Source organism: Plectropomus leopardus, chromosome 11, assembly GCF_008729295.1.
Source record: "Plectropomus leopardus isolate mb chromosome 11, YSFRI_Pleo_2.0, whole genome shotgun sequence".
Taxonomy (NCBI): Eukaryota; Metazoa; Chordata; class Actinopteri; order Perciformes; family Serranidae; genus Plectropomus; species Plectropomus leopardus.
The window spans coordinates 4,625,238-4,644,945 of NC_056473.1; the positions used below are offsets into that span (position 1 = coordinate 4,625,238).

Below are 19,708 nucleotides of genomic sequence, written 5' to 3' on the forward strand. Positions count from 1 at the left end.
TTATTATTAATTAATACTTGAATTGAAATAGTCTCACACTCAACACTTCATTGAAGTGAATTTACAAAGGTACCAGTTATAAACTGTATGTAATGAAATGTTTATTTGGGCTGTTATAAAAATGTTTATTTGTCACAGACCTCTTGATTTTGTACAGCTTAAGATAATAACATTGTTTGTTTACATTTAAATAAATAAAAACATTAATTTAAAAAAATGAACTTAATGTAGCAAAAGTAAAAGTGCTCAATCCAAAAAGTAACTATAGCTTTTAGATAAGTGTATCAGAATAAAAAGTGCAAGTGTGCTCTTTGAAAGGAAGTGAAACTATGAGGTAGCATGAAATGAAAATACTCAGCAAAGTAGAAGTACTTCAGGATTGTACTTTAGGTACATAACGACTTGTGTAAATGTGCTCAGTTACTTTTCACCAATGAATGGATTGTATAGCAACTGAGAGTATGGTTTGACGCAACGAGGAGAATTGGATTTCATACAGGAGACTTCTGGCCATTCATTGTGAAGCTGGTCGTCTGATCTCCAGCCCCTCGAGTGTCTAAGTGTCCTTGAGCAACACACTGAGCTCCCTGCAGAGCATCTGCTAAGTGTAATGTGATTTTACCTTTAAATTTGCATGGGCCTTTCATGATGACTGTTACCCAGACAAGCTTTCTATTCTATAGCATCTGCATAATTATTTTTCTGCACAAGTAATCTCACTCTTACTGGACAGCAATATTAGTTAAGTAACTTCTACTTGTGTGGAATATTCTGGGGTTATTTTCAGCCGCTGTTTACATTTCTTCTAACCATCACTTACATGTTCATCAGTGGCTGAAGAAGTAATGCCTGTTTTACAGTTGTGCAAATAAATAAATAAATAAGAAATTAAGTAAGAAATCTTACATATCTGGCCTTGTAATGAAGGTAACCATCTATAAAGTCTAAAATAGCCTTTCAACATTACTAATATTTCTAAAAGAGCATTCATTAAGGGTTATGCGTGTGGAAATTAGGGGCATCTATTGGCAGAAATGGAATATTATATTCAAAAATCTGTTCTAAATGCAAAACAGTAGAATTGAAAGCATGTAATAAAATGTGATTAATCACAATTAACCATGGTCATTCTGCAATTAATCGTTATTCAAATAACTAATTGTTTGACGGCCCTAGTTAAAACTATTTTATTTTTTTGATGTAGAGGGTACAAACTTTTACAGTTGGAAAACATAAGAATCTCGATAGTTCTGCAACATCAATCGCCATGTTTCTTGGAATGTTATTGCGAGAGATTAAGTCACATAACATCACTCAATGGAAACGCAGTCATCTCACAATTGTGTTTTTATTGACATTTCAAAAATATTGCTTAAGTTTTGTGTAAATCTGTAATGGAAACCTGCCTAGTGAGAGCCACTGCTTTCAAATTTATATTTCAATTTGTACAACTCGCTGTCATTTTCAGTGAGGAATTGCTCTGATTTTAAAGGTAATGCACAATGCTGTTTAAAGTTACTGTGATAGATAAACTGAGGACACGTGCAGTATATGAACATTTTTACTGTTCATGTGAATTATGCATGCCACTGAAAGATATTTCAGTCCCACTCAGGAAGGCTTTGACGCTAACTCCTCAGCACTTGCCAGTGTTCTGCTGAAAGGGGTGGAGAGAAGGTCGACTGGTGTGATCCACTGGGGACAGTTGCAGAATATCCTCTGACTTTCCTTTGTTGCTCTGTGCAGCTGTTTGCCCACTGTTTCCATGTATGTTTGTCTCCACACATGAAATTTTCTCTACCTTCTGCATCATGCAGGATCTTCCTGGAACACAACAACTCCAGCAGTGACCTTACCCGCCTTTTACTGGCATCAGCATGTTTGTTACGTAAAAGCAAAGATCGTGAGGCTAGCACTTTCTTAACCGTGTCAGTGTTGGTCTCACATGAACACCTGCATCTTAGTGAGGAGCTGAAAATGTGATTACGCCTTCAGAAGGCGGAGTCTTTGAAAAAGTGATGCTGCTGCTACTTAAACTTCAGGCTGTTTGAGCTGTTTAAGGAAATAAAGAAGAAATGAAGCAGCTTTAGTGGGATCTTATAACAGCTGACAGGTGTTGTTACACACATCACAAGGCAGAGTCAAACCCGGCTCTAAAAGTGCTCAAGCATGACATCAAGTTATGTAATTTCACACTTTTTTTCACACTGAAGTTTTTAATTTTCAATCAATAATTTAATGTTGGCTGTTCAGTCAGTGAGTCATTTTGATGAATTGTCAGTAGACCAAGTGGTTTTTAAATGACACATGATGAACATAATGGCATGAGGGGTAATTTTGCATATTAAAACTAATGCAATCACAGGTGTGTGTCGGTCGTGTTTTTTTACAGCATCTTCAAATTGAACTCAGTCACTCAGAACTAAACGCCGTGACTTTCTGCGTCAGGGTGATAACTTTCAATATGCGCTCTGTGTTTCAGGGTTCTCCGAGTCCCCGGTATCTTCCTCTCCTCGGCTGCCCCTGAAGCCATGGACTAGAGCTGCATCTGGTCCTGACAGTCCCGTGGTCATCAGATGGCTTCTAAACAACCCTCAGCGAAATTACAGAAAGTATGTGTAACAACTCACAGGAGGAAGTTAAAATCACAGTCATCCATAGTGTAGCTGACAGATGCTTAATTGCATTAAAGGTCCAGTGTGGAGGATTTAGTGGCATCTAGTGGTGAGGTTACAGAAGGAGATCTATGGTGGCCGACACACAAACAACAACAAAAAAAAAAACCCATAAAACACAAATGTCCCTATCTCGAGCCAGTTTTTGGATTGTCCATTCTGGGATACTGTAAAGAAGCATGGTGGCCTCCATAGAAGAGGACCTGAATGAAAAGACAATGATTATTATTATCAGGTGATTTAAAACTGATGAAAGATGAATAATTGAATAATTCCCCATAATTCCTACACATGGGACCTTTAAATAGGATAATGCTGAAGGTATTCTTTTTTTTTTACAAATGAACAAAAAATCCCATAAAAAGACCGAAACCAACAATGAATTGATCCTGACATCAAGTGTTGCTTGTGGAGGCAGAGACTGATTTATAACTCTGTGCTGTAGATCTCCATTGTTGTCCAAAAATTATTAAAAACACACAAATGGGCCTCACTGCTGCACTGCATGATATGTTCCTTCATTATGATTGAACATGCACTGTGGTCTATTTTTGGTCAATTCCACTTTGGTCCAGAGCACGCTTACCAAGATAAGAGAAACACCTCATTTTCACAGACCACAAACTGTTGCCCAGCACAAGGGAAAATAAGTTTTATACTTGAGGAACATGCATTAGTATCATTTCATTAAATTTAGAAAACCTTTAAGGGTAATTAAATGATTGGATTATTAAATTTCAGAGCTAAAGAAATACTACTATACATTCATCCAAATGACTGTAATCTCAGTTACTTTGCGTCCCTCTGCTGACCAGTACTGAATTGTAACTAAATACAATTACTCAAGTACTGTCTTTGAGTACAAATCTGAGGAACTTTAACTTTACGTAAATATTTTAATTTCATGCCACTTCCCACTTGTACAACACTGCACGTCAGATGGAAAAACTGTGTGAATTCAGCATTGAGCACGCCTATGTAAGAGCAGATTTGGATAGTTTCAGAACGTTTGGTGCATCTGGAGTTGACTTCTCTTGTTTTTTTCTCTTACCAGAAAATTAAGATAAAATATGAGAGAAATTTAAGAGAATGTTGCTGCATGAGGCCCAGTGTGTCTTATTTTATGAGCTTATGGTATATTTTGCAAGTATAAGATCTTAATCATTATGAAACTGGTACCAAGTACTTCATTTGATACCTTACGTTTTTCTATTTCATTCGATACCCATCATGTGAATGGAGAGGCGTGTAGTGCAGCCATACTTTAAAATGTTTTTGTGGCATCTTGACACACTTTGCTTCCAACTCTGTCAAATACATCGTGCTCAGTTTCACCACATCACAAACTGAGTGGGTTGTAGCTGCAGCGGGAGTGGATCGATCACGCGTCACATAAAGTTGAAGAATGCTTGCAGTGATTGGCTGCAAGCAAGACCATATAGATAAGCATTTTTTTCTAGATGTGGATATAAAAACGATATACAGCAGTTATTGTTTGACAAGAAAAGTTTCAATACTACTCGGTGCTGGGTTATTTCAGTTTAAAGGTTTAAGTTGTGGAGTACCTATACCCTGCCCCAGTAACTATAGCTGTCAAATAAATGTAGTGGAGTACAAAGTACAGTATTTCCCTGTAAAATATTGTAGAGCACAAGTAAAATAAAATGAAAACACTAAAGGAAAATACAAATACCTTACAATTGTGCTTAAGTAAAGTACTTAATCAAATGTACTTATATTCCACCAATGCTCCAGGTTCATCCAGAAAACTACATTGCCCAATTGTTTATAGAGATGATGTTTTTAAATTAAACTATATAGTGTTTTTTTAAGAGATACCATTGGTTGGAAGAAATAGGCTTGAGACTGCGCACAGCTGACATCATAGGGGAGTAAGAAAGTTTTAATAGATGAATAAACACATTGTTGGTTCTGGTCTTTTTGTAGGATTTGATTAAAATTTGAAAAAAAAGTAGATAAATGTCAGCCTCCGCCATTAAAGTAGATATTTGTCTAGTTCTTTGTGTAGCTATAATGCCTTTATATTTTATAGATGTGCGATACATCATGCATTTCACAAATATGCATATTGTCATTATGATTAAAGGGAATCTGGACAGTCCCAGGCTTTACGTCAGATAGAAAAATATGCATAGGGGTGTTTCTGAGTCATAACCACCTCCCACGGGGAAACAGATCTGAATAAGGCTGTTCTTAAGGGAAAGTATGAGGTCATGACTTTTAATATTCAGCTATTTTTGTGTCTCGCTCCGCACCACTAGACTCAAGGTTCTCTCAGCTGCAATAGTGTGACACTAACCTGGTGGACAGCCTCTTATTCTGTGCTGAACTTCTGTACTGTAGAGAGTGTGATTATGTGCACATATCTTGTCTTTTTTGTTCTTCAAAGGAGTCAAATATCTCACAGACTGACTTTTAAGTCTTATGATTTCCTGTAAGAGATGTGCTACTGTTGAAACAAGCAAGCTGGACTTTCTTTTAGGTTATAAGGAGCCATGTAGCTGATGTTTTAGAAAGACAACAGTCCTCTTCAGTGAGACATTTTGGGTCACTTTCGATCTGATAATAACACAACATACATCAACCATAATCTCGTGGTCTCTGACAAACTTTTGCCGCTCTACTGACCAACCTGTGTTTCCTGTACTTTACACATGCTCAGATTCTCACAGTACAATAATACACATGCCACACAATGCAAATGGCTGACAGTAAGTAGGTCAGCTAAACTACAGCTTAAGTGCAGCTTTGACTCATTAATAATGCATATGATAAAGACTAAAGTTGCTGGGTCTTGAACAAAGATATTTTTCTCTCTGATGCCAACAGTTGAGCAAGGCTCAGTCTTTTTTTTGTTTTTGTGAGTTTTTAATTTTCATGTGATGATACTGACTTTTCAGTCATGGTCAGTTAATGATTTCATGATGTTGTATTCACCTTCAGTCACACACAGTAACAAACTGCTGTAAAAATATAGCCAAATTCTAACAGTTGTCTTCAGTTTTTTCATATTACAGTAAAACTGTAAATCTTGATGCTTTTTGAAGTCATTATTACTACTATAAAAATTACGGACAAATCCTAACAGTTATGTCCTTTTTTTTTAAATTACAGTAAACCGCTATAAATCTTGATACACTTTAAAGCCAATAATACACTGTTAACCTCACATTTTACTGTAGACTATTGTAATGAATTTAACAGTAATACACTGTTGTAGTCATTTATGGTATTGACACTGTAAAATAGCAGTAGAATTTAAGCAACTACGTGTAATTTTAGCAGAAATGTTTAGTGCAACAAACAGCTGTATAAATTATACAAATTTTTAACAGTAATGTTTTTTGAAATTACCTCACTTTCATCTGTAGAATACTAAAATAAATTTAACAGAAATATACTGTTGATTACATTTATGGTAAAATAACTGTAAAATAACTGTAGGATTCTGGCAACTATAGCTGCTAGTAGTTTTTCGTAATTTTACAGGAAAATTTGTTATAGTGAACACAACACAACAGCAATTGTTTTGCATCAGCTCTGTTTCCAGATCGGAGTGTCTGTCGGTTCACAGCAGTGAGCCAAAACCTGATGGACACTCATGTCATGTGGCACACTGAGCTGGAGCCTCTGCTTACTGCTCTCAGGCGTGGGCAGAGAACCTGAAAGTCTCCAGCAGGCTATCACTCCTCTTTAGGTCAAAGCCACAGACCTGAGCAGCCTTCAAACCTCCGGTGCACTCACAGAGGCCGCTGTCAGAGCTGCAAACGTGTGGGTGTTTGTTTCTTCACTGACAATGCTCCAAACTCCGTTCCTCCGTCACCCACACAGCCTCAAGTGGAATGAGAGCTATGCATGGACTCATTCATTCCATGGGCCGAGGGAGGGAGCGCTCGTGCATGTGAGAAGTGTTGTTTATGACCTAACAAGGCAGCGCTTGTTGATCATTTGTTCATACTAAATAACATCAGAACGGCTCCACAAACAGTTGTCAGGCGTCCTTCCTTGCTGTCCAGCTCTGAGTGCGGATGTGGTTTAAGATGCTGGATCATACCCAGAAGCCCCTGGTTGACACTCAGTGGCAGGAAGAGGGTTAGTGTTGTTATGATCATGGGCGGTGGGCCAAAGGCTTTGGAGATAGGCAGGTGTGTCCTGGATACGACCTCTGGCTGTGTTGTTGATATTACATCTGTGCTGCTGGATATTATGTTATGACTGTTAGCAAGAGCTGGGAGGAGCGCAGGGAGTGGAGTGCTATTCACAGAACTATGAACTCTCAGCCCTATGAAGCATTACACATCAGTGCAAGCAGGCCCAGACTGCTGGCTGGGATTAGACTACGAGAGAGGGACAATCCAGTTCTCTGTGTTCTCCCAGGGGTTAGTGAGTGATGGGTTTTTAAAAGTGTGGCCGAAATGGATTTACAGTACCATTGTCTGTTTTTGCAGATGAGAACGTGAAGGCTGGCGTCCACCAAGGCCTCCGCTGCACCTTGGGCAGCGCACACACATGATCACATGACTCTGGACATGGACGCGGTCCTGTCAGACTTTGTTCGGTCCACGGGGGCAGAACCGGGTCTGGCAAGAGACCTGCTGGAAGGTAAGACACCAACACTGTCCTGCACCTGCAAGATTGGAGCTTACCAATTCAGGATGCATCGATTGTGACATTCTGGGCCAATGCAATTTGGCCAATAGACTGTTTTTTATTATTATATTTTTTGGTTATTAATTTACTTTTAGTTATTGATTACCCCTTTTGTGCCAGAAAAACAAAAAAAAATCTTTAGTAAGAAATCACCAATCTTTTTAAAAGTCCTGTAGCTCTTAATTGTAGTTCTGAGTGCTATTGCAATCATACTCATTTATGAAACAAGTTTTCATTGGGAAAACATCTCTTGAAATAACTGCCTTTTTACTGTATTTAATATATCATAATTCCCTCTCTAAAATTTGTTTATATTGTTCTTGATGTTGTTGTTGAAAATATCAACAAACTCCTCCTCCGTGTGTGTTTATTCAAGTTTCTTGCCAAAAAACAAATTTTACAAGATCACATTTGAACAAATCATGAGAGCATTATAGTTTAACTTTGTCCAGTAGTCCTGACCTAAATAATACCTAATACCTAATATCGGCATATCCCTCATTTCTTAAAGGGAAAAGTCTAAATACAGAATAAGGCCTAATTTGGAAAATTCAAACAGATAATGTTGTTTACAGGACCTGCATCAGATTCAGAATATTGTCATATTTGGAAAAATAGAAGAATATTCGTGTTCATGTGAATGTTGCCATTGTAGCATCAACAGGGAAACAATGGGCTGCGTCCTCTGATGCATCGAGAGTGAGCTTACTGTTTCCTTTTGTCCTGACGGCGTCTTGGGATCTCTGCTCGTCCCAAACACGTTTCCTATTGTCCCTGGGACTCTGTTAGTCTCGAGCAATGCTTTTTAGCCCTGACACAACAAAAAACAGCCACTGTCATCAGTGAGTCATCTGATTTGCCAAAAGGTCGACGGCAGTCAACAATGCAAGTATCGGCTCAGTCCGATTTTCAGCCGATAGATCGTTGCATCTCTACTGTCAACCAATCTGTTGCATGTAGTAGACTCAATACGTGGGAATTTCTGTTTTGATCTGCTGCTCGCTGAGGTGCTAACCCTAACCCTAACAGATGAGGAGAGGAAATGAGGGGAAAAGAAAAGAAAGAAAACAAAGGAGGGGAGGAGAGGAGCGGGGCCTGCAACTGCGAGCCAGCTCGCTGATTTAGAGGCCAGTGTGACGGTTTTACAAGTGCACTCCCCAGGGAGAGCTTTGTGCCCATTCATTGGAACTCATTGAGGAGGAGAGTGCTGCTGGCACTTGTATAGCTTACATACAGTGCCACTTTAGGGGAAAAAACAAGAGAGCAAAAGTGCACACAGCAACAGAAAGCTGGTTGATGGTCAGTTGAATTGGCGTCGATGTCTGCAGACAGTAAAAATGATGTTTGTGTTTTTGTTTCCAAGTCGGTAGCAATTTCAGCATCAGACTGCTTCACGTTGCATTCCAGTAAAGTGCAGCAAAGAGATGCTAAACTCTAAATGCAGATGCAGTTTTGTCTCCAGGAATAAAAGCATGCTCCACACAAATCAGACCTCCATTAGGGGATGAAATCCTCGTAGAGTGTGTCCCGGAATATTTTGTTTGTTTCTGCGTGTGTATTATGCATTGGGTGTCTAGTCTGATAAAAAAATTAAAGTGTTGGGTGTCTGTCTCTCCCTGCCTCTCAGTCATTTTTTATTTCCTGATTCTGCTTTGGCACAAAGCCACAGGGGCATACTTGTGACACTAACAGACACCAAACAAGACACTGCACTCAAGACAAGACAGACGTGGGGCCTGGATGTCCTATTTCAGTATCACGTCTGCTGCTTCTCTCTGGTGTTAGCTTAGCTTCTCAGCCCTGCATCAATCAGCTGCTCTGTGTCCCTCTGGTCTGAGTCAGGACAGTGTGAGGAGCAGACAGAGAGGCAGACAGAGAAATGTGACAGCATCACATGTGGTGCTGCCCTCTAGAGGCTGCTTTATGTACTGAAGAATGTCACATTTATTGAGAACCAGGACATTTTCTGCTCTGGGGGTGATGGCTTTTACTTCTTACGGAATAGGTTAATAATTTGGTGATTTTGTTTATAGAGCAAGTGTGCAGTGGCATCTAGCAGAGAATTACAGATTGTAACCAGCTGAATCTTCTCTCATGTGTGAACTCCCAGATGGGATTCCTTCACTGATCATTATTCAGGATTTTTTTTCACATGAGCCAAATTATCTGCAGCCCTCTCTTGTTCAAAACAAACAGACCAGGTGATCAAAACTGATGAACACAATGAATAATGAAGTTTCACATTACAAAAAAGTGTTTCTCTCACACCGTTCGCCACGTCTGCAACAAGCACCCGATATTGTGTGCTCACCTTTTTCTGATCCAGATGTTTAGGAGTTTTTTAGTGAACCGTCCACAGAGATCTCCTCTCCAAACAGACATGGTGATTTAAAGTGGTCAAAACACTGACTAAATCAGTCTCACATTACAAGTCATTGTTTCTGCTAACCCACCACCTGCTAATGTGTGCTTTACATTTTTTTCTCAGATCAGTTAAGACATTTGGAGGGCTTTCACTGGTGGCCAAATTATTATTATTATTAATTAGAGGTCTCTTCCTGTCCGAAACAAGCGGATCAGGTGATTTAAAGCGGTAAAAACTCTGAATAAAGCAGTTTCAAGTTAAAGAAATCAGTGTCTTTCCAAAGCCGCTCGTTGCAGAGGAGCCGTTAAGTACACTGGCCCGTGTGAAGCCAGGTTGTCCATTCTGGGCTACTTTAGAAATATGGTGCTGCAACATGGCGGTCTCCCTAGACAAGGACTTGCTCCCTATGTAGATACAAACAGCTCATTCTAAGGTAAAGAAAGCAGAACAATTGTTATTTCTTGTTTATTATACACTCAAGAAAGCATAGTCATTATATTATATTCAATTTCTGCCCATATATCTTCATAAATCTTACACACTCAACCTTTACTTTTAAAATCTGTTAAAGATCTGTTTTTACTGTCACTGCACTGTATGTAAAAACCTTCTTATGCAACTGGTTTGATTCCAAGTCCTTAAGGAAAAGAAGGGAGTCCAGTGAAGCTGCTGTGTTTCTAATAGATGGGGATAATACATGTTCATACTGCAGATGAATTTATCAGTGTTCCTTTTGCTGACGACAGCCATTACAAATGAAGGAGCTGAAACGCCTCCCAATGCCACAGTAATAGGAGGCTAATGCAGAAGCATTTAAAGACCATGCATTAGGTGCTGAGTGGCTTTGTTGCTGGACCTTAAGTTGTATTCCTGGATTTGTGCAGCTCAGTAAAGTCGAATCAGTTTTGCATCGATCAGCGTGAGAGACGGCGGCTGTCTGTGCCGGGTCTCATGTTCAGACTGCCGAGAATCATCATGTTTGGAAGTCAGGAAGAGGACAACTTCCTCCAGGTCTCTTAGACAGGGAGTCCATTAATGGACCCTGTCTGGTAAACACGCTCAGATTACACGCCTCTGAATGTTTGCAGTCGATGTGAGTTTTGGAGTGACTGTTTAGTTCCTGTGGCATCATGAGAAGACACGCTGAGATATAATAAGAATGAGGCGTGGCTTGTGTCTTTTAGACCTGGGAGGGATCTTTGTTAGAGAGAATGCACCTAGAGGAGACAACTGGGTCTGTGTGTGTTTGTTTGTGTGTGGGTGTTGATGGTGTGTTACCAGTCAGTGTGTGGGTCCCTCCTGCACATCAGGATATTGCTGTCACTCTGCTAAAGGATCTGGCTCCCCTCGCTATCGCCACCCAGCCTCAGTCTCCAGTTATTCTCCTTATGATGCAGCAAGTTTAACTCAGCAGTTTAACAGCAGTGTATTGCATTGCTACACATGAGCTATATCAATATTATATTACTGTTGGGGCTCATTATTTAATGCTCTAGTTGGGATTTAGGGCGATATATTGGCTGTAACAGAATATGATATAATAAGTATGTTTACTTTAGTGTATAATCACATGAAAATAATATTTTTTGTTGTTTTGTTACCTTAGAATGAGCCGTATATATCTGCATAGAGAGTGGGTTCTCATCTTAATCACCATGTTGCCCAGCCATGTTTCTACAGTAACCCAGAATGGACAAACCAAAAACTGGCTCTAGAAGTGGCTCTGGTAAGGTCATTTCGTATCAGCCACTGTAGTTAGAAGCCTCTCAGCGATGGCAGCGTTGGAAAAACAAATATATTTTTTTTTAACTTGAAGCTGATTTGTTCTGTGTTTTTGCTGGTTTCAATCACATTTGTTTTGGAGAGGAGGAGACCTCTGTGGCTACTTTGGCTCAAAGTTAAAACCTCCTGAACATCTGGATTATAAAATAAAGTGAGCACACATTCTGTTATCAGAGAAAAAAGTGAGCACACATTAGCAGGTGCAAGGTTAGCGGTCTGTCTCTGACATGCCAAACAACACAAGTGGAACACTGATTTGTTACATAAAAACTGATTTGTTTATTTTTTCAGTATTTTTGGAGGTTTTAATCACCTGGTCCATTTGTTTTGGAGAGGAAAATACTTCTTTGGATAATTCAGTTGCAGATATAAACCTCCTGAACAATGAACACTGAAGGAAATCTAACCAGGAGAAGTTTCAGCTGGTTGTAATCTGCTCTCCTCACAGCTAGATGAGTCTAGATGAGTCTAAATCCACCTAAATTTGACACACTGGACCTTTAAACTTTTTAAAGTACTGTGAATTTATCAATCAATCGATCAATCAGACTTTATTTGTATAGCACTTCTTATACAAACAAACTCTAACACAAAGTGCTTCATACAGCTAAACTCTACTTTTTTAAAACTGTATTTATTGTCTTTTTTAACAAATAAAGGAAAATGATACATTACAATCAACTCAGTATGTAAAACATCACAAGATAATAAAAGAAAGTAAGAAAAGAAGGGAGAGAAAGGCCCTAGTACATATTCATATGTAAGTATGCATCAGGTCACAATGATATTACATAATATTTAATTTACACTCTTCCTACCCAACCACTATTATGTCATTTGTTGGTCCATCAGTTTTCACATGCTGAGAGCATATCCGTACAAGATTTTTGACAGTCCTAAATTATACTGAGTATTTAAAAAGATGGGAATAGATGCAGTGAAAATGCAAAGATCTTTTGCATTTTACCCCCATTTTGCTTTTCTCTTTTTGCTATTGGTTGCATATTATGAGTTTTTCCCCATGAGATAAATGTTTACTGTAAACAGCCATGAACCGTGTCCTGTTGATTAAAACAACTTTTTGATGCGTGAGGACATAATATGTGGTGCATCACTCTAATTGTTTAGCAAGTCAGGATATTTTTAAGGGAAAATCAGAAAAAATCACCATGAGCAACATTAATTCCTGATTTTTATAATCAGTGTGAATGTGCAGGCAACCAGAGCTTTTGTTTGTGTTCCGCAGGTAAAAATTGGGACCTCAGTGCTGCTCTGAATGACTATGAGGAGCTCAGGCAGGTCCACACTGCCAACCTGCCGCAGGTCTTCAATGAGGGCCGCTACTACAAGCAGCCAGAGACACGTGACACGCCCACCCACGTCAGCAAGATCGACAGGCCGTGTGCACAGAAGCAGGAGGACAATGCACAAGGTACGAGGGGCCGTCTCAGTGCTATGTCGCCACCACCGATGACCTCAACAGTTTTCCTCTGGCTTCCCACTCATCCACTCCTGTCTTTTCCACTTGTAGAGAAGCGTCTGTCCCGCGGGATCTCCCACGCCAGCTCTGCCATTGTCTCCCTGGCGCGGCTTCAGGTGGCCAACGAGTGTACGAGCGAGCAGTTCCCTCTTGAGATGCCCATCTACACATTCCAGCTGCCGGACCTCAGCGTTTACAGTGAGGATTTCAGGAGCTTCATAGAGAGAGACCTGATCGAGCAGTCCACCATGATGGCTCTGGAGCAGGCCGGTGAGTACTATGCCACATAATTCTGTTGCAGCACTTCTCCTACTACTGATATGAGATATGTAACAGAATCTCATGCATTTCAGTGTGTTCTTTAATTATATTACGCTGAAACGCAGGAGGCCCACAAAGGAGCCGCAATGAGACATGCCAGTGAAAGCCAGTAGTGTAGACAGAGACGTGGAGGGTGAGACTGAGAGGAGAGATCAGAGAAGCAGCATCATCTGGAAGCAAGACGACAACAACTAATTCAAAGCATCCGGGATCCCAAAGGATTCATCTCCCGACTGAAGCTTTGAACTAACGGGGAGAAACTAGTTAGTGAAGTTTCAAATCTTCCTGCGGATTTTCCCACACAGAGACTGCAGAGATCGTAAAGCCTCTCTCACCTAATTCTGTTCAAAATCTGGGAACAGTCAACCAAGAACATTTGGACAGTTAACTATATTGACCTTCATATTTTTGCATTTCATAAACATAAATAGGAGGGAATCTGTCTTATAAATGCATTTTTAACAGTGTTAAGTGACCAGAGGATCTGATCTCAAGCCCTTAAATGGTTTCTGTTTCCTGAGAGATTCGGTCACTTGACGGGCTGTGAGGGGAGGGGCCATAGGTTGGTGCTCTTTTTTATCATGAGAAACACTGAAGGGGGAGACAGGTCAACTGCTCAGGTCATGTGACTATATGCCAACATTCAAAAATATACTCACCGGTATTAAAATTCAAAATGTAATCTTTTGTCACTGGCCATAAGGTATATTTTTTTTTGTTTATTATATTTTGAGGGGAATATTGTTTTAGAAATGTGTCTTAAGGGTAATTTTATATGTTCGTGTTGAAAAATAATGGTTTGCATTATCACAACTTAAATAATTGAGTACTCAATGTCTGTATCCTGGAGGATACGCTGCCCAGATAAGGGTATAAAATCAGCAATCAATCAATATTAAGGTTTGAATCCTTATTGTTTTTCTACCTGATGGTCCATAGGATTTCAAGGCAGCTATACCAATTTGGTTTGCTGCACCAGAGAAATTCACCACTCCACTAACCACGACTTTCCATGGCTAGGATATTGCTAATGTAGGGACACCATAGTGAAGATGATGGCATAAGAATGGGAATTAAATGTTAATAGAAATTTGAATAGGTTGTTTATTATTCAAAGATAAAATTTGTTTCAATCGTTGAAAACATACTGTATGTAAATAGCAATTGTTCAGGATTTTTTTCACTTTTAATTTTTTTTAATGCAAAACATGACAGAAAGTAGCCAATTAATTGTTTATAAAATGTTTAAAAAGTTGGCACATGTACTATTCATTAAGGGGTTAGATTTATACCTTAAATGGGCAATATATCTTGGGAGATACAAACTGCAATTATGAAACTAAAGGTCATATTTTGGACCAAAAAATCATAAAATTCTGTTATTTTAGCCTATATAAATAAGAAAATGGCAATTAAACAATTTTCAAAAATATTTATATGTGCCTGCCTGTTAAAGTGCTAGTTAGAAGTGAAGGATTTAAAGGCGTAAAAATCTTGTCATAAATTTAATCCAAATTATATGCATCACAAATTCCTCTATAAAATATGTATCTCTGCAGTTAAGGTAAAATAAAGTACAACCACTTGTGTATTAGCCTTACTTTATAGGTGATTAAATCTCAACCAGTATATAAATCATTCTTGGATGTTAAACACTCGGGATGTAATAGTAGTTTCCAGAAAATTTAATTTAATTTGTGAATGCATTAAAAAAAAGTAAGAAATGCATTTTGCATCTGCATTTTGAGGGGTAAATCATTCAGAGCCTCTTCTGTGTTTACTGTTGTTAAATAAATGATGCCGTCAGATCACCCCAGGCTCAGAGCGCCGAGGCTGCCTGCAGTAAAGCAGTGTGCCGAGCTCAGGGCTGTGAGGAAGTAGCCTCTCCCTCAGGGACGCTGGCAGGGCGGTGACGGAGCAGAAACTTGAGATACTGTAAAAGTCACACTGAGGAGGAAGATATTGAGGGGGTTTGTGTGTGTGTGTGTGTGTGTGTGTGTGTGTGTGTGTGTGTGTGTGTTTGTTTGTGTGTGGAAAAACTGCTGGATATTTGAGGGATGGCCTGTATTAACCATTTAAAAACCTGGAGTGACATCACTTTTCTTGTGCAGCTGTCAGACCTCTTTCATAAGTATTTAAACAGTGGAACAATTTCTTTCAAAAATGTGAGAAAATGCAAAGAGCAACTTGGTAAGAAATGTTCCAAGAAATGTTGTTTTTTTTTAAGCAAGGGAAAATGTTATGGGGAAAAATAAAGTATATCTATAATTATCATAATTACATATTTAAAATTATGCTGCATAATCATATTTCGAAACACTTTTCAAGTCTTGTTTCCCTTGTTTTTTACGGGGGTGGGTTCTTCCTTTTTTTGCACTCTTACTTATTTCTTGCTAATTCAATTGCAAATAAAAGTCAGAAATCAAGCCAATTTAATAACATTTCAAAAGGTTATTTATTGCCTTCTAAGTTCAGCTATTTAGGCTAGTAAAGCTTGTTGGCTAATTGTTGTCAGCTGGCTGTCACTGGTACCTGCACCAGTGCTGTGACACTGAAAAACATTCACACTTTGAAACCTTAGAAAATTTGTTTGATTTCTTTCAAAAACATTGGGAGGGGGCAATAAACAACTTAACAAGAAATGGTCCAATTAAATTGCAAGAAATTAGTAAAAAAAAAAAAAAAAAAAAAGTTACAAGAAGATTGCCATTTTTTTGTTGGCTCCATTTTTTTCAGGTAAACAAGAAAATAACCTAAAATGTGCTGAAAAAAGTATTTCTTTTATAGATTTATTTTATTTTCCTGTAACATAGTTGTAAATATAAAGTTATTCTTTTTTTATATATATAATTTCCTGTTTTCTGAGTTAGCGATAAATAGTGCGGGCTGTTGAAGCCCAATGACACACTATGTTTGACCACACAAATGATTTTGACTGTGGGATCTTATCACCAGTTCTTTTGTGTGTTTTTCAATCAAAGTAAATTAAGCAAGAATTGGTTAAAAAAAGAAATTAAGCTAAATGTTGTGTTTGCTGCCCTCTGTACACAATTCATTATTATATTGTGCGTGTGTGCAGGTCGTCTGAACTGGTGGTCCACCATGTGCACCAGCTGTAAGAAGCTGCTTCCTCTGGCCACCACAGGGGACGGGAACTGCCTTCTGCATGCTGCCTCTTTAGGTGAGCCACTGGTGTACTCTACAGTATGTCTAATATGACCATATCATCCATACCTGTGCAAGTCGCTGTCTAATAACAGTAATGGTGCTGCAGAGTGACAAATGAGGAGTTAGAGAGCGAAGGGAGCAAGAAAGGGAGGGACATAACTGTCTGTACTATAGATTGCAGGAGACTGTCAGCTGCAGGGTTTAGGGGGTTGACAGCACATCTAAGTCCATGCCCAGAGAGATTTTTGACTATCCAGTGTGAGGACGGCTGGAGCACCAGAGCTAATGTAATCTACACTGACAGTGAGACAACTAAGGCCCTTTGATGGATGACCAAAAACATTTTTAGACAAGCTGAGGTCGTCTTACACTTTTTAATCTGACAAGTTGATCTTCAAAATAGTCAAAATAATCATTATAACAGATTGCCTTGAAAAAGAAATGTAAAAAGAACTGTTAATCTTAATTTATGTTTATACCTAATTATTAAGTTTACTTAAATGCAGCTGTATTAATTTAATTTAATTATACTTAATTTTGCAAAGTTGTTGCAACTTAAAATGACCTTGTTCTTTCTGAGTGTTAGCAGCTTCAATAAACCTTTATCATCACAAAGAGGATTTTGCCGATGATGAAGTTAGGAGATGTGCAAGTTCTGTTTTCTTAACATGTTTAAGAAAATACAAATATGATCGAGTAGTTTGTAGCCAGTAGAATACAGTATAGTTTTATATATATATATATATATATATATATATATATATATATATATATATAATACAGTAAACTTGGTTTACTGAAGTTGCTAAAAACTTAGAAGGGTCGAATTAATTAAACTTTTCATTTTTAAGTTGCAACAAGTTCACAAAATTAAGTAAATATAATAAAATTTTAAGTTAACTTAATAATTAGAAATAAAGGGAACATTTTTTTTTTAGCTTTATTTGCAATAACAAAGACAGAGGCAGCAGGATGACATACACATAGGGAAATTGGGTTGAGAACAGATTAATTACATATAGAAAATAAAAGTACATAGATAAGCTGTAGTTATGCATGGACAAAATTTTAATGATTATTATAGGAAAGCTGCGTTGTGGAGATAATTTGTAATTCATTATTAACATTTGTGGAAGTATTAATAATGTAAATTAACAAAAGGGCACTCAGTAATACCTACATGTATACACACATATGTAAACATATTACACACATACATAGACACACAGACATTAAAATAACAAAAAGCTTTTTGAGAAGAAAAAAGAAAATAAGTAAATAAACAAAAAGAATACCAGAAACAATATTTGGATGAATGAGCAAATACTGAGGTGTGTCTGTGCTTGTGTGATTGTTTTCATATTTTTTATGTCTGTCTCTGATGTGTATATGTTTGGAATAGTTGTGTGTGTACCTATCTGTGCTTGCGCATATATGTGAATGTACATGAATGTAAAGTAATCCTAAATTAAGACTAATAGTTATATTTACTTAAATTTTTTAAGGCAATATGTTTCCTAGATTTTTTAACAGTAAATTTGTCAAACTTTACAGCGTAGTAAGATTGTACAGTTTGGCATAATGGCCGTGTTTTATGTCCTCAGTCTTAACATGCAGTAACGGTGTCTTGCGTCTGTGTCGTTCAGGGATGTGGGGCTTCCATGACAGAGACCTGATGCTGAGGAAATCCCTGTACACCATGATGAAGAGCGGAGCGGAGAGAGACGCTCTGAAGAGGAGGTGGAGGTGGCAGCAGACGCAGCAGAACAAGGAGGTTGGAAGAGTAAATGCATCTCTTCCTCTTTCTCTAATGACACTTCAATAACTCCGTACGAGCAAGCGAAGGGATGAGTGACACCTTAAATCTGTTAACAAGAGTCGATTTTATCTTCCTCGCTGGGTGGCCATGAAAACAGTCTTACTACGATACCATTAGTAGCCGTGTTAATGCTGTCAAATCCTCTGCACTTCCTCTCCCTTCTCTTGATGTTCGTGGATTAAAGTATTTGCCAATCTGTTAGAAAAAAATGTGTCACCAAAGATAGCTCAGGCAAAGAAGTAGTCCAGATGCTCATGTTTTAAAAATGCCTGGGGCGTGCTGGTGTCCCACTGATCCAAGACGAGGCGCATGTAAACGCAGCGTCCTGGTTTGTTGCGTGTCATCCACCTCTCTCTAATTACCCCCAATTCCTCTCTGTTTTTTTGTATTTTTTTTAAATCAAACCATCCAGATGTAACACTCACATGTTGTCTGGATGCATAAAGCTTCAGGAGATCACCTTGTAGATGCAGATTAAAATGAATAATAATAAGGATTGCGTGGGTGAGCACGAGCACATGCTTATCAGAGTTTCCATCCGTGTGTTTGTACAGTCAGGGCTGGTGTACACCGAGGAGGAGTGGGAGAGAGAGTGGAACGAGCTGCTGAAGTTGGCCTCCAGTGAGCCTCGCACTCACCTCAGCAAAAACGGCAACACCAGTGGAGGGTAAGCTCACTCTACAAACAAATGTTCCGGCTTAACAAAAAACAGTACATGCAACAGTTTGCATCAATCTTCAAATGAAATCACGTGCAACAAACACACTATACTGAGTAGCTTTGCTTCTACAATTAAAGGTATTTTTATGTGGCGCTAACTTAATAATGTATAACATAAAAACAAGTTGAAGTTTTGAGTTTGTATAAAATGATACTGACCTTAAAACTGTCCTTTGTGTCATACTTGTTCGGCCTACAGATCGCTAAAAAACAATCTTAACTGTGAATTCAGGGATGCTGACCCTTTTAACTTGAGCAAATTGACTGGATTTCTGTCAAAAATATAGGAAGAGGAAAATTAGCGACGAAAGAAGAAATGACCAGAAACATAGTAGGAAAGTAGTAAAAAGTACAAGAAAATAACCTAAAAAATAAGTTTAAAAAACAAAACAAAAACACAATAATGACCTGGGAAAAGTGCTTAAAAATGTATAATAATTAAATGACAAAATATTAAAGTACTTTTTCCCTAGCTTCTTAAAAATGATTTTCTAAATCTAAATCTGTCATTTTCTTGCAGTTTGTAGAACACTTTTCATCAAATTGCTCATTGCCGTTTTTTCCCCTGTGTTTTTAAAAGAAATCGCAGCAATTTGCTCAGGGTTCAAAGGTTTAATTACTTGTCAAAGGTGTTTGAAAGCAGCAGAAGAAAAGCCAGAATCAAGCAATGATTGTGCCATAATGATTGTAAAAGATGGAGAGCGGAA

At 38.4% G+C, this 19,708-nt stretch overlaps 1 protein-coding gene across 3 annotated transcripts in view; it reads left to right on the forward strand.

Moving 5' to 3' along the window:
• Nucleotides 1-19,708, forward strand: part of otud7a (OTU deubiquitinase 7A) — a 57,241-nt gene that overhangs the window by 19,927 nt on the left and 17,606 nt on the right. The window contains exons 2-8 of one of the 3 annotated variants that reach the window (XM_042495979.1): nt 2,483-2,612; nt 7,145-7,298; nt 12,740-12,925; nt 13,025-13,243; nt 16,374-16,475; nt 18,109-18,245; nt 18,836-18,948. In XM_042495979.1, the coding sequence (XP_042351913.1) occupies nt 7,214-7,298; nt 12,740-12,925; nt 13,025-13,243; nt 16,374-16,475; nt 18,109-18,245; nt 18,836-18,948 (842 nt within the window). In that variant the 5' untranslated portion in view covers nt 2,483-2,612; nt 7,145-7,213. Of the gene's footprint in view, nt 1-2,482; nt 2,613-6,713; nt 6,789-7,144; nt 7,299-12,739; nt 12,926-13,024; nt 13,244-16,373; nt 16,476-18,108; nt 18,246-18,835; nt 18,949-19,708 lie in introns of those variants that run through there. The other 2 variants (XM_042495981.1, XM_042495980.1) reach the window with 2 other exon arrangements.